This window comes from Maylandia zebra, linkage group LG4, assembly GCF_041146795.1.
Source record: "Maylandia zebra isolate NMK-2024a linkage group LG4, Mzebra_GT3a, whole genome shotgun sequence".
Classification (NCBI taxonomy): Eukaryota; Metazoa; Chordata; class Actinopteri; order Cichliformes; family Cichlidae; genus Maylandia; species Maylandia zebra.
In genome coordinates this window covers 28873563-28888587 of record NC_135170.1, presented here as the reverse complement: position 1 = coordinate 28888587, position 15025 = coordinate 28873563, and the positions used below count along the sequence as shown (strand labels likewise).

At 38.6% G+C, this 15025-nt stretch overlaps 1 protein-coding gene across 1 annotated transcript; it reads left to right on the top strand.

Moving 5' to 3' along the window:
- Nucleotides 1–11848: 11848 nt before the first annotated feature.
- Nucleotides 11849–14434, top strand: hsd17b1 (hydroxysteroid (17-beta) dehydrogenase 1). Its single transcript, XM_004552283.2, has 6 exons — nucleotides 11849–12052; nucleotides 12319–12480; nucleotides 12565–12744; nucleotides 12893–12986; nucleotides 13105–13288; nucleotides 13731–14434. The coding sequence occupies exons 1-6, from the start codon at nucleotides 11869–11871 to the stop codon at nucleotides 13881–13883; spliced, it is 957 nt and encodes a 318-aa protein (XP_004552340.2). The 5' UTR covers nucleotides 11849–11868; the 3' UTR covers nucleotides 13884–14434.
- Nucleotides 14435–15025: the final 591 nt, after the last annotated feature.

Below are 15025 nucleotides of genomic sequence, written 5' to 3'. Positions count from 1 at the left end.
TTCCCGACAGCATCGCCACAGCCCTGTTCGTCACCTGAAGAGGTGATGAGGTCAGCCAGTAAATAACATTCAGTGTAAAACTATATGGGGACTTGCCAAACTCTGCTCAAATCTAATAAGCACCCTTTTTGCTTTCTTGTCCGTGGAAAATGTGTGTGGGAGGAGAAAAATGCTTTGAACCTCAGCTAAGTAAATCTTTAAAGAGGTTAGCCTCTTGGCCTTACATCCATCCCACCACAATGCCATTGGGGAGAGAGTTTGTGGTTTTAGTTTATGGGAATACTTTATCTTTAAAAGGTGAAACATAAGCAAAAATGATGACAGACACCATAAAATAGTCAAAAAACTTTAAGGGTGAAGGTATGCTTATACATATTACTGATTTGTTCGCTCTTGCATACGTGTTTCCATATGTACATATGTATTTTGTTTGTTTATTTTTATCACATGACCTAGAAACCAGTATTTTATGCTGCCTCGTTGTGTCTTGCGTGATGAACACGATAAGGGAATCAAAGGTCAGACGATATTTAATCTTTGTTTTCTGCAAATGCCACGCATGCCACTTTTATAACTATCGATTACAGCCATAGTAGTATCAAGGGAAGCATCATATCTCTGACTTGGGGATACAAAATAACTGAAGTAGGATCCTGAATTCTCCACTAGTTTCTTGGCAATTGCTTTGGGTTAACAAATAGTCTCTCCATATTAATATAGAGTGTATATTGCACTTAGATTTTGTTTTACTACCAGCCTCAATCTTTACCTGAGGTACACTAAGGGATATTTTGCCATTTTGCCATTTTGTCTTTCTGTATAAAAGTCAGATAAGACAGTGGACCTAAAAGCAGTAAGCACAGTAACAAAAATGTCAAACAATAATTGCAATCAGCCCATCTTCCGTCTCATAGTTTTGGTCATGCTACTTTTTTATGAACAATTGTGCTAAAAATGTTTCTGAAGGACTTTGATAAAAACAAAAGCCACTGGGCCATTAAAGTCAAAAGGATTTATAGCTGTAAGGAAAAGGATAAGAACATTTTTCCTAAAGTTAAAGTACCAAATGGAAAATTGACTGTTAGATTGGGATTTTTCTTCTCTGTGTGTTTGGCATCATGGTAAGTACAGAAGAAGCATAAGTGAACCATCAAAATCATCCTGTAGGACTAATGAATCTATATCTACATATAGAGCACATTTCATGGACAACAGGTCATGTGATTTTTAGCTCTATATGGGTCTGGCAATCTCACAAGAGATACTCAAGTCTTCTATGGAAAAGAGTTGGCATTTATAATAAGCAAAACACACAAAAAATACATTGGATTCATGCAACAAAAATGCCGGTGCTTCTTCATATAAACTGTGCTGCAGGAACCTGATCCACAGCTCATAAATCAATTTTTTCACTTTCTGCCAAGTCTCAGATGGACTAAATCAAGATGAAGAGGGTTTGGACCACTTCCTCCTTTTCTACGAAGATCATTCATCTCTTTTTGTTGTAGCGAGCTACTGTTTCCTGTGTTTTGTTCTCATTCATACGACCAAAACTTTTTCAGTTTTGCTGAATTCATAATTTGGCTCAAGAACCTTGTAGACTTGAGAATCCAGCTGCATAATTTAATATTCTGTTCCCACTATCTTTCTTTGGCTTTTTTACTTCTACAAGACCTCCCAGCGAGGCATGTACTCTAAAGTGCATGTACGCTGTGAATGTTTCCATCGGCCATCAGCTTAGCACTTAAGGACCCCACAACTATGACTTACAGCTCATGTCGACAGCCAGATATTTATGTGTCTCCTCTGGCCTTTGTGTTCTTTATTTACCACCTCAGCTTTAGTTGACCACGTAACAAATCAGACAAGAAGTCGGTCACTAATGAATGAAATGTTTCCCAAAATAAGTAACGATCTAATTTTCCACAGGAAGGAATAGGGTTTGTGTGCCGTTTCACTAAAGTGCTCAGGTGAAGCTCTAGTTTTACAATCCTGTGAAGGATTAGAAGTGAAATATTTAACTGACTGAAACTGGCAAAAGAAAATGTAAAACGAATGGCCCTCCTAACAATATGCACAGAGTTGGAGAGTGTCCAGTGGTCTACAGCTCCTTCCTCAGACTGAATAGGAACATAAAGCATTCTGCCAGAGAGTCAGACTGATTTAACCACCCTCGAGCCAACGTCTGTGGCCATACTGAGGGCGTGCCCTTACATTGATGGAACACCCACCCATGACAATCCCTCTTCTAATTCAAAACCACTGAAACCCCACAGATGAAGACAGGGATTAGTGCCATCTGTTGGGTTTTAACATAACCTTGCTAATTAATTCTAGTGATTTAAGCACAGTATATATGTTGTGTTAGTGATCTCTCCACCTGTTTCTTCTATTCCAGAAATTTCATGTTTTTATTGCACGCCTTCTTATCTTCATTCACAACTTAGGATTTGTTATAGACAGCGACTCTTGTGTTATTAGAAACTGAATTGCTCTTTTGTCGCTCCTCCTCCTCATCTACTGAGCGAAACGTCTGTCAGAGAAGACACCATTGTCACTTTGAGGTTTTTTTTTTGGCTCTGTGCTGACATTCGCCTCGCTGGCCATAACTCTGAGCTCAGTGAGCATTTTTCTCACACCCCCTGGGGGACAGGAAACAACTCAGTCTGTGACTGCAGCTTTCGAATATTTGTGTCACATGAACGTTGCGATAGCAATATGGAGGGTCGATAAGAATGCAGAACCCATGTGCTGGATTTTAAGGAATCTCTGCTGACGCAAAGCCATGGCCAAGCTAAAACTTGACTGAAACTAGAAGCACAATACATCAGCACTGAAGACAGATGAGTTATTTGAAAACAAAAACTCTTTTTTATTTGTTTACTGTAAAAACAAGCTCACGGTTTCTTTGATTTTTTTGCAGTTACATAAGAAGTCTTTTTAATATATGATGTTGTATTTAAAACAATAACCATTTAAATGAGGAGTGTGAACCTGTGAAAGATTATTTGCCTTAGGTTGCACGAAGAAATTTAAGGTTTCAAACAATACATGAAAAACATGACATTCTCAAATCAGACAAGAGACAAGAGCTTTTCGGTCCATTTAGTGTCATTTTCACCTTTGTCCAAAGCGGAAGATTAATGAGGAGAACAACATGTCTGCTACTGTTTGTGAACCAAAGCACTGATCAAAGACTGCGGAGACAGACTAGTCATATGATCTGGCTAAGCCTTGAGAGTCAGACAGCCAAGATAGTCATGAATTGAACTAATTCAAAGCTCACATGGATAAGGCCCAGAGGTGTATTTACTCTTTGCTTTGATCAACTTTATCTCTTCTGAATCTCGAGCTGAAATGATTCGAATAATTTTTTCTAAAAAGTGCAAGAACATCCTGATACAATCAGATAAGTATCAAAGATTCTGTCATTCCAACATCAGTTTGTTGACCAATAAAATACATGACTCATAATACAGTACATACAGCATATACATGGACTCGCTGGCCACTTTGTTTGGTGTGACCCTTCTCAACTGCTTGCTGGGACAAGTATCTAATCAGCTAATCACACTCCAGCAACTCAATACACTTACGCACATAGAAATGGTCAAGATGCTGTTGAGGTTCTAAACAATCACAAGAATGGGGGGAAAAAAGGTTATTTAATGGACTTTGAACTGCTAATGGTATCTGGGGAAAAACACAAGCGAAAGATAAAAATAAGATACCAGGATAGGCTTAAGAGCTCAATGTGCTGACAAACCAACATTCTGCTGATCTACTGGTATTTCCCTACAGAGCCATCCTTGGGTTTGCAGAGAATAGCCCGAAAAGAGAAAGTACCCAGTGATTACCTGCTCTCTGGGTGAAATACCCTGCTCAAGTCAGAAACAATGGCAGGAATGTTTCGAGCTGATAGGAAGATGACGTTAACTCAAATAACTACTCGTTGCAACCAAGGTATGAAGAAGAGCATCTTTGAATGCACAGCATGCAAAACCTTAAAGCACATGGGATAGCAACGAACGCCTCGGTGCTACTCCTAAGAGCTAAAAACTCGCTGCTTCTAGCAGGATTGTGCACCATGTTGCAAAACTCACATCATCTCAATCTGGCAATTTCCAGCATGGATATACAGCCAGCAAATCCACAGCAACTGCATTATAGCACTATGTCAATGTGGACCAATGTTTCCATCACCTTGTTGAATCTATGCCATGAGAAAGTAGAACAGGCAAAAAGGGATCCAGCTTGATATTAGCAAGGTGTACCTATCAAAGTGACCAGCGACTGTACATGCAAACTGATGTATCCTTGGGTTAAAAATATATAATGAGGTCCTATATAATCAATTTCATATATTTATAAGTCACAAGGACCATTTAATTCCAGGAACTGGGTACGTTTACATAATGATGGTACTTTACTGTAGAAATTATAGTCACTCTGTTGTGATTGAAGTTCTTTTATACAGAAGGAATGAAAGGAACCTCTCAAGTCAGGAAACGCAGGTGTTAACCAAGCCGTTTACTGTAAGTATGCAAGGGTGTGAAGGACGCGATCACCACCCATGTTTTCAGACACTTTAATCCTGTTACCATCCTTAAATGAGCAGTAAATATAGAAAGAATGTGAAAGTGAGTTCATAGTGTTCCACACAATAGAAACTGGAAGCTGGGACTTTACTGAGCACAGTATAGCTCATTATTATGCCCTTATTAGGTTGTGGCATTCCAAACATGCCCACGATGAAAGAATGCCATGCGTGTCAGTTAAAACCCACTTTGTTAGGTGTGGTAAGTCGTGAAAAACAAACACCTCATACACCGTAAGCAACAAAGTTTAATATCTTTGGGCTTCTCTCCTCTATCTTCTATATTATCTGCTGCTTCCATAGAAGTCGTCTTTCCAAACCTAAATTATAGGCCAGAAATTCTTATGTAATAATTACTAAGTAAGATAGACTGTCAGCAAAAATATTTGTCCCAGATATAATTGAGTGATCTGCTCATGTTAGATGAGTTTTACAGTTCTCAGAGGATCATGCAGCACAGCACGTTTCCCAGAGCTTTTTTTGACCTTTGGTCTCTCCTCACATTAACTACAAGACATATTCAACCGCTGTCTACAGCAAGGGTGTGTGAAAAATTCACCAGCATGTCACAGTGACCCCTTGTATCACTGTCAAATTGTACCTCAGCCTTTGACTCCAGCTAAACTAATTTTTCAATCATGGATAAAATATTAGGAGGAGTAGAAAAGATTAACATTAGTAATAATATTAGTTTCCACTGACATGACATAATAGAGAGTTATGTGTGATAGGCACGTAGCACCATTTACAGTAAGCACAAACATACTTTAGGGACTTGGCTCCTGGTCATTTATGAAGAGGAAATGATGCTGAAGAGGTGATAAGACCCAGATGTTCTTTGGGAATGTTTTCTAAATGCATCCTTCGCTCAGGCAAAAAATAACAAACACGTCTAATCAACTCGGTTTCTTTGAGATACAAACATTCATTTAGGGAGGTTTTTTTGGTCATAAAAGGCACAATATTATTCTTCAGATTCCTATTTTTAGTCCAAGGTTTGGATTTTAATGTTAATTACAGTCTTTTGTTTGTCAAGACATCAGATTCTTCTCAGTTTTTAGGCTAAGTCCAGGGTTCACAAGGAGCAGCCCACAGGTATGTGATGATGTTATACAGTAATTTCAGCTCTTCTCAACAAATACACGTTAAATAAAGCAACACTACTGGGTAAAAAAATAGTACACTGGCACTCAGACGTCAAAACTTTGAGGAACAATAGACCAGATTAAAAAAGAAAGTTCTAAATGCATATAACAGAACATGCATATTAGCATTAAAAAAATATTTATACACATGATTATTTGTAGGGTTTGTGAGGTACTTCTTTTGTGCATAAACTGATTTATTTTATATATAAAACTAACTTTTATAACATTAAAAAAAATATCCTGACAAGGATGAAGCAAATTATGAGAGGAGGCAAAACAGGAAGTGAACAGAAAAAAAATAGTTGCATATAGAAAAACAAATTTCACCCTTATACTCTAAGCAACTGGGATTCTGTGAGTCATTTGGGAATGGATTAATCTGTTTTCATTGGAGGGCATGACTATCTCTGATTCACTGAATCCTTTTCTCAAATATGGCATAAACAAACCAGGCAAGGACCACACCAAAAAAGAGAACCATGGCGACAAGAAAAACACTAAACCAGAATTGGTATGTTAAAAATGAGGTTAGACAGCATTTCTCCCTATTCTCTTAATAACAAGAAGTAGTTTGCATGCAAGGGACAGAGAGAATGTGACAAAGGGTGGTGAGAAAACACGATCATTTAAATATGTTAATTAGAAAAAGAATAGATAACGTTCTCACGCTGATAGTTAAGAGGTTTGCATGCCACAGGTGCATGAAATTTGGCTCCCGGGAACTGAAAGCCTACAAAAAAATATTATATAACCTTGGCGTGTCCTGGGGAGTGTTATTATAATTCTTAGCACAACAGTTATTGTCTCCGTGCCAAAGTTTTACTAGAGCTTACGTAAAACGTTAACGGTTGTCGCTCAGAAAAGGACCCCCTTTACACGCAAACAGACACTAAAACAAACTTTGCGATTAAACTTCAATAAAAAAATCTAAAGACTGCCCATCTTGACAGCTGAGAACTATGTGAACTGTGCATTTGAGAGTTAGGGGAAGTGGGTTTGTTAAGCATTTGCACACAGACAGGAAAGGGCTTCGGAAAAAGAAAGGCAGAGGCACGTGTGAGTGCAAAATGCAAAAACACATTTGCAGTTTCAGAGAAAAGGAGTGTACTGTGATAGTTGTGTGCATGTCTATCTCTGCGAATGAGCTGTTACTTGTTAACACAATGCATTATGCAATGCCTGCATTCCTGGTTACAGTGTTTCTAAGCTAACTGTAAACAAAGTGCGTCCAGGTAACCAGGTGTGGGGTGGGTGTGCTCCTGATTTCATCAGTGCGTGTGGGAAGGGTGATAACTAATAGAGAAGCATTATTTAGAAATGATTCAGACAAAAAAAAAAAGTGAATCACTCAAAGAAATTAGAAGAAAGAGGAAGTGCAGACTGAAGGAAAAAGGAAGCATCTGTGCCAAGTGAGAGTGGTAGTATTACTCTCTGCTTGCCTTACTGCTGCAAACTCTTTTTGCACAGTATCAGAGATACACCTGCATACCTGAGTCACTTACATGCCTTGACACACCAGACATCACTTTATATCACCACATCACAGAGAAACACTGATGCATGGAATGCTTGCTGTTTCTCACCAGCTGCACCTGGAACAAAGACACCGCAAGCTGAACAAGAATTTAAAACTCTGAAATATCTGCTGCAGGGCATTCTCACTATATCCACCAAATATTTATGAAATGATTCATTTCTAAGGCTTTAGTCTGATGTTTGATGAGCTCCACCAAGCTGGATATGGAGTTTCTCTTAAAAACTCTTTTTTGATCAAAATCTACATTTTGATGGTCCATATTTTCTTGTGTATGTTATCTAAAGAGTTCGATCTCACAACAGAGAAAGCTTTTGATACTAAGTCAGATAGATTTGTGTCTGTCGACCAAACAATTTTTTTTATGATGGTGCAGCTGCAGGAGGCACAGCGTACATGCTAACGCTGTGCTGTTTTGACATTTTGCTCAAGATGCGACTAAGATATCAGTCCACTGCCAGGTCTAGTCCCAAGACAGACTCCAGTGCTTAAAGGCCCAGAAGAGAACAGGATGTCCTCAATGTCATGACGAAAAAGAATGTCTAGAAAAGTTAATCCAAGGCAAGAAGACATTTCCCATGACACAATGCTTGACATTTCCTGGACTGCAGAGGTTTTGTACACAAATGGGTCCCGTGGAATGCCAAACCGGCAGGTCAAGCAATGGCCATCTGGGTTACGGCTGACGTAGAGCCTTGTGTCAAGCACGGTACTTTAAAAAAATAACCCTGAAAGATCTCTGATATCAAAATATCTGAGAAAAATAAAAAACGTGTATAAAATATAATGTCCTCCCATGCAACTTATACATGACCTTTGCTTTAATGGCCTTCACCCGAAATACTGACGTCTATATTTGTTTCCTCGACTCACAGCAAGCACACTGAATTATGAAAGTACAGCTTGTTTGCGAGTAATACTTTAAGATTGTTTGGATTTCTTAAGAATAAAACTTTTACAACAGTATACATTTTAAAGGATAGTAAATAATGAGCTTTTGTGTTAAAATCGTTTACCTTCTGTACATCAGAAAATACAAAAATGTGTTGATTCAGCCTCAGTACATGTGAGCTCAAAACCCTTCATACTTTCCACTTATCCTCTCCTGTTTCACTTATGATGATTTTACCAGGACCGAGTAAGCCCCACTGCTTCTACAGTATGTTACCATGTGAAGAACTGTGAAAAACTGATCTTTACAGAAGTAAACCTGCCATGAGCTCCAAGGTTGTCAGAACGAAACAATTTGCAAAAGCCACATCTCTCAACAGTTGGCAGTTTTTAAGCAGGCATGCGATATAAAGACTCGGTTTGGGTTTTATCTTCCTGGATGAATTCTCAGAACGGGGAATACATTTGATCTCTCGCTTGGGTCCGAGTTGTGCAGTAGGTTTCACAGGACAGGGGATACCTTCTATTTTTTTCCTGTAACATATGAGTAAATAAAGCCAACTGCAACAGACAGAAGCCCAGAATGACTCCCACACACAGACAGTTTACTTATTTTTGTAGTTTACACGTGCACATTTTATTGAGTGAAATAAAAGCTTTCAGGTGGCTGGACGGGAATTAAAGTTCAAATCAAATCAAAACAAAGTCACATTATCTACTGGCATGTAGACAACACGAGACACACCAATCAAATTATACCATTTGTGTGGCATTTCTGTCTTCAAAGGAACAGCATCCGTTTTATTATCTGCATCAACTGTGCAAAGACTTTTTAGTGACTGCAGTTTTTATTAGACAACATGACACAGAAAACCCTGACCTATATAAGAATCAGAGTCACAGCAGGTTTGCATGTCCTTAAAACCTACAGAGAAGCAAACAAAAAAAGAAATGTAATAATTTTAGAGCGCCTTAATATCATCAATGAATATTTACCAAGTATCAGCTTCGAGACAACTTCATAAGACTTTTGTCTTACTGTTGTTTTGGAGAACTATTGTGATAACATTATCTCATAGAAAGGCATGACAGATAAGGAAGCTCTGATATACCTGCGTAGAAATGGTTTTTTGTTGTACTACACGTATACAAAGAGGAAAAAGTGTCGAGAACGCTACTTAGTTTACTTTAAACGCCCCCAGTGAAGCCTCATTTAACCTTGTTATCAGGTATAGCGTGACATTTAAGTTTCACCACAACCACCACTACACGTCTTCAGCTCTTTCACTTCTGCTCATTACTCTCACATGGGATATCCTGTTGAGCCCATCTGGTTCTGAAGCCGCTCACTGCTGTTGAAACCCTGCTGGGTCTACATCACATGGGTCTGTTTTGGAACAGCAAAGTTCAATGTGACTCTCAGTCCACCGCAGGGGGAGCACATGAACAGACAGACAGGAGCAAGCTGGCATGCTTTTCCCCCCTTAAGTACTATATACAGTAGCTCTTTCACTATTTGCCCTGTGATCTCAGTGCAGAAGGCCAGCCTTATCTACTTAGCACTTTAATTCTTATTCTTATTTTTATTTTCATGTCTATTTAAGCGTAATTTTTGACAGTATGTTTGCACTGAAGCACCGCAGCAATTTCCTAATGTTGTAAACCTGCTCAACATTTGGCAATAAAACCCTTTCTGATTCTGATTCTGATTCTGCAACCTCAACGGCAGACTCTCCATCAAGCACTTTACTTGTCTCCGAAAAATGCCACAAAGACACAGCTCTGTATGTGTGATATCCTTGTTTTTTTTCATCAGCAGCTGTGAGATCTGCAGAAGTCTGTTTAATTTGAGTGCTGGGAGCTGGTCCTGCTTAACAGGCATTTTAAAGGCTTTTCCAGGCCAGCGTGCACCTCCACTAGACCTTGTCTTGATAATTATTGGGCCAAAGGGAGCCTGCAGGCCATGTGGAGCAGGAACCTCCCATGGGAGATAGCCTAAAGACACCTAATGGAGGACGTGCAGCCTGTGCATTTCGGATTAAAGGAGACAGAAAAAGATGCATGCATAATCAGTTTTCATTTTCCAGCGGCATTTGCGCATAGCAGCCACAGAAAGTTCCATGCTTCTCATCACCTTTTATTCAACAACTATAACAACGTACATATGAACATATGTGCATACGGCATGAATAAAACATACAGCAAAATAAAACCTGTTAAATTTCTGAGGTCAACCAGTACAAGAGTTTGAACAATGCTTGGGAGTTTAAGATATTTGAAAGAGGTTCAAGGCCTGCTGTTATCTGTCCCACAGACTCTGGGACAGCAGCCAAGCTGATGCCATCTCAAGGAGAGGAACGCAACAAAATGGCAGGAAATTCCTACTTGGTTTGGTCCCATCAACATAAGAAATTCTTTTTAAATCCGCCTGCTGAAATGTTCCATAGAGATGCAAGTTATTTTGACTTACCAGAAACACTCAGCTGTAAAAGAATGCAAATGTTATGATAACAGCACAGGGAGAGATTAAAGAAATAGTAGAATAGAATACACTGTATGATTCTTAATAACAATCTTTTGCTGGTTCTGAATAGAAAGAAAATTTACGTTAATTTTATTGTAAATTCTGACCGTTCACGATCGCTAAATGGTTGCTAAATTTTTATTATTTCTTATCTATACTTTCTTGGGAGCCTATTTAAAACTCACTCCTATGCAAATATTAACTTAATTTAATCATCATCATTAAGAACTTGCACGATAAAACACCTGAACAGAATCCTTGTTGAAATTGAAATATACGTACTTCCTCGTTTATTTCCTCCCAGCATTAAAAACCCATTTAGTTTGCAGTTTTTATTTTGGAAATGCTTCTTTTCCAAACACGTGTGATCAAAGGTGACAAGACTGAGGATTACGTTAGACTGGTTTTACACCTTTGCATGAAAACACTCAATTTTTTCCCTTGTGCTTGAATTTAACTCAGCTTCTAATTATAGAAGCTTATCCTTAAATTTGCGAACAGTACAAAAGAAAACTAATCTCTCTCAAAGGGTCATTTAATACCATTTTTAGAGAGTTTTTTTATCAGCTGGTGTAGCATATGGAGCACAGAATACGTAGACCTTCACCCAATACAAATCTGTAAACAGGATGTGAGTCAACGACCTTATGAGAACAGCACTTAATGAACAAAACTTAAACTTGATGACTTGATGTCCTAAAATAAAATCCATTGTTCCCTTTCTCACTATTGTGAGATGTTTCTTTTCCTCGATCAAGCCCCCAGAGGTCAGTGTGGCTTTAGTTGTGTGGTACAAGTCCAGTACAGGGTTTTGCTGCCACCTGGTGCTCATGTCATCGGTGCCAATTAAAAATGTAGCCAATGCACAGACACATTGTTAATATGTTAAAAAAACAATGTTGTTCTTTCTCTAAACTAATATTTTTCTGAAATGCACACACATTATATTTCCACAGCCAGCCTATATAAACGTGCATGCACTTATATTGCTGGAAAATTCATCAACCACTCAAAAACATGACAATCTGTTTCCCACGCATCTCAGGTGGAAGGAATGAAACTATATCAACAAGGACATGAGAAAAAAATAGAAGGACTCCAGCTGGCTGATAATGGGCAGATGTTTAGTCTTAAATGTCCTTGTGATAGCGTAAGATGTAAAAACAGTTTTAACATGCCTCCATTTTATTCCGTGGCTCATTTTGCAGTATCCTCCTCGCTTTGCTCCACCGGCTCTTTTAATGTAGGTGAGTTAGGCTCCATGGATAAAAAGGTGGTGCTTATCACAGGCTGCTCCTCGGGGATCGGTCTCAGCTTGGCTGTCCGGCTTGCCTCAGACCCAGACAAAACATTCAAAGGTAACCACAGCTGTGTATGTGTCAATCTTCTCTTTGAGAATATACATTACATTAAAGACTGGCTTTTAAGAACCAGTAAAACCACTAAGATGATGTACACTGTGCAATTTTATGTGACCTACACAAATAACTTAGCAGATGAATCTTCCATGTACATTGTTAATTAAATGTTGTGTGAAAACCATTTACCTCCTTGGGGGTCAACTCTGTAAATTCCTTTTTACATACACATTCAAACTCATCATTAACTGAAGCTTTCTGTTCAGTGTATGCAACAATGAGAAACTTGTCTAAAAAGGAGCGTCTTTTGGAGAGCGTGAAAGGCCTGCACAGGGATACTTTGGACATACTCCAAATGGATGTGACCGATTGGCAGTCCATCCTGGATGCAAGAGATAGGATTGTGGAAAAACGCATAAACATTCTGGGTATGGACCCGTGCCAGTGTGTTCCGATTAGGATTGGAAAATGTGATTTGAGTGGGTTAATGTGCTTATCCTTGCTATTTGCAGTGTGTAATGCTGGTGTGGGTTTGATGGGGCCACTGGAGGTGCAGTCTTTGAACTCAATGAGGCACATCCTGGAGGTTAACCTCCTAGGTACCATCCAGACCATCCAGGCATTCCTGCCACAGATGAAGGCTCAGAGCCAGGGACGCATTCTGGTCACTGGCAGCACCGGAGGCCTTCATGGTGAGAAGTGCAGATGGTTGAGGAATGTCAACAATGTTCTGCATGTGCAGTTTTTGTAGTGATTTGATGGAAACCCTATAATTAGATCATGTTGATACTTGTTACCATGCATAGAATTTCCAAAATAAGCTTTTAGAGTTTCTTATAGGGCTCCCATTTAACGAGGTCTACTGTGCCAGTAAATTTGCAATAGAGGGAGCATGTGAGAGTTTGGCTATTCTCCTGAAACACTTCAACATTCAGTAAGTTTCATAAGTTGGCTGCATGTTGTCTCGTTAGTTCAAAGACTACTTGTGTGTATAAAATTAAGACGCAAATATGAATTAAGATACACCATTGTCCAAATGCTACATCCTACAGTGTGAGTCTCATTGAGTGTGGTCCAGTCAACACTGACTTCTTGGTCAACCTGAAGAAGACGGAGCTTGGGGATACGTCTCTCCAACAGGTTGACACCCAGACACAAAGGCTGTATGAAAAATACCTGCAGCATTGTAGATCTGTTTTCCAAAATGCTGCACAAGACACTGAGGATATTGTGAAGGTATGTTCCATGTTTACAGAAAATCATAACTTCATTAATTTCTATTTGAGGTTTTAAACAATGGCAACATTTAATTACATTTGCTTAATTTTATAGGGACAATGCATTTTAAGTATGACAATTGTTGTCCATAGTTGACCTTTTACATCCACAATACACAGCCTGAAATAACATATTATGTCTGCAGGCTGGCATGCAAAATAAGAAAGGAGTTAAGTAATATTAAATCATTTTAAAATACACTGAATCATTTTCTTTTTTCTGTTAAAATAAAATTAATACATCCCTCAACACTAATCATTCAGTGATTTAACCCAGACATTGATCATTTTAGAGCTCAAATAAATGAGTGAGCTTTCATGTGCTAACCACACACATATGTATAAAATTTATTTAAATCTCTAAACGTGTCTACTATTATGTGTTTGGTTTTTTCCTGAAGGTATTTCTAGATGCCATCCAGTCACCCAGCCCTGCCTTCAGATACTTCACCAGCACTACTGGGCCACCTGTAACCCAACTGAAGGTCACAGAACCAGATGACTCATACATCAGTGCTATGAGCAAAATCATTTTCTCACCTGAGGAGCAATAATTTTGTAACGACTGCATCACTTCGTGTGTAAATGTTGTTCCTGTTTTACTTTATGTACACGGGTTAATGTTTTGCTCAAATACCCTTGACTCCTGAAACACAGTCTAGAGTAGAGTTCACAGGATTCACTCCATGTTCTATTTTTGTGTAAGGCCTAAACATAGTACTCCTTATCATAAAACAAAAATGTAAAAATAGACTCTGTTCTAGTTGGTGGAGACATTTTTGATAAGCATTATTCCTGATGCTTGAGCGATAGAGCAGTTTCTGCATTCCTCTAGTTCCACCCACACTAGCTTGCATATTTTTTACTTTGAGCTATCGTGCTTCAAATCACTGCATTCATTATAAAAGTCAAAACACTGCGTGCAGAATTTTCGTAGACGATTTTTGATTTGCTGTTTTAAGCACAAATGGTCATATAGGGGACTTCTGTATGAATGACAGACACTATATGTTTCTTTTCTATAGCTTGCTTGAATGCTTGCTTTAAATTTCCCATTCTGGCATAAATATGTAAAGAATATATCAATAAATGAAGTTTTTAAATACCTGAAATAACTTGAATAATTTGGCTTGTATACTTTTTGTGAATTTATCTACAGGTGCTATTGTGGCCCCTGCACAGTATCTCTGTCTGCAGTAAGGGAAAACTGCGATGACTATTTGATAATGCAGATAAAGTATCATAAAGCATATTTCATAAGTATTCATTGTTATGTAAGGGATTATGTGAAACAGTGAAATTGTGCAACAGTTTCCATTTATACAGCTAGTTCTATAATAATAATAATAATAAATTTTATTTATGAGCGCCTTTCAAGTCACCCAAGGACACTTTACAATAGGATAAAACAATTAGTAAAACAATGGCAGAATAAGAACAATAAAATAAAGCACAAGATAAAATGAACAAACAGTGTATTCACAGTGAATATGCAGATTTGAACAGATGAGTTTTGAAACTGGGGGGGAGAACCAATATTTCTTATTTCAGGGGGCAGAGAGTTCCACAGCCTGGGAGCAGAGCAGCTGAAAGCTCTGCTTCCCATGGTGGTGAGGCGGAAGGAAGGTACAGTAAGCTGGACAGAAGAAGAAGAACGAAGTGAACGGGCAGAACAAGTGGTGGTTAACAGGTCAGA

Coding starts and splice junctions, on each gene's coding strand:
- hsd17b1 (XM_004552283.2), top strand. CDS start 11,869: ATGCCTCCATTTTATTCCGTGGCTCATTTTGCAGTATCCTCCTCGCTT. Junction 12,053..12,318: donor CCCAGACAAAACATTCAAAG/GTAACCACAGCT, acceptor CTTTCTGTTCAG/TGTATGCAACAATGAGAAAC. Junction 12,481..12,564: donor AAAACGCATAAACATTCTGG/GTATGGACCCGT, acceptor TGCTATTTGCAG/TGTGTAATGCTGGTGTGGGT.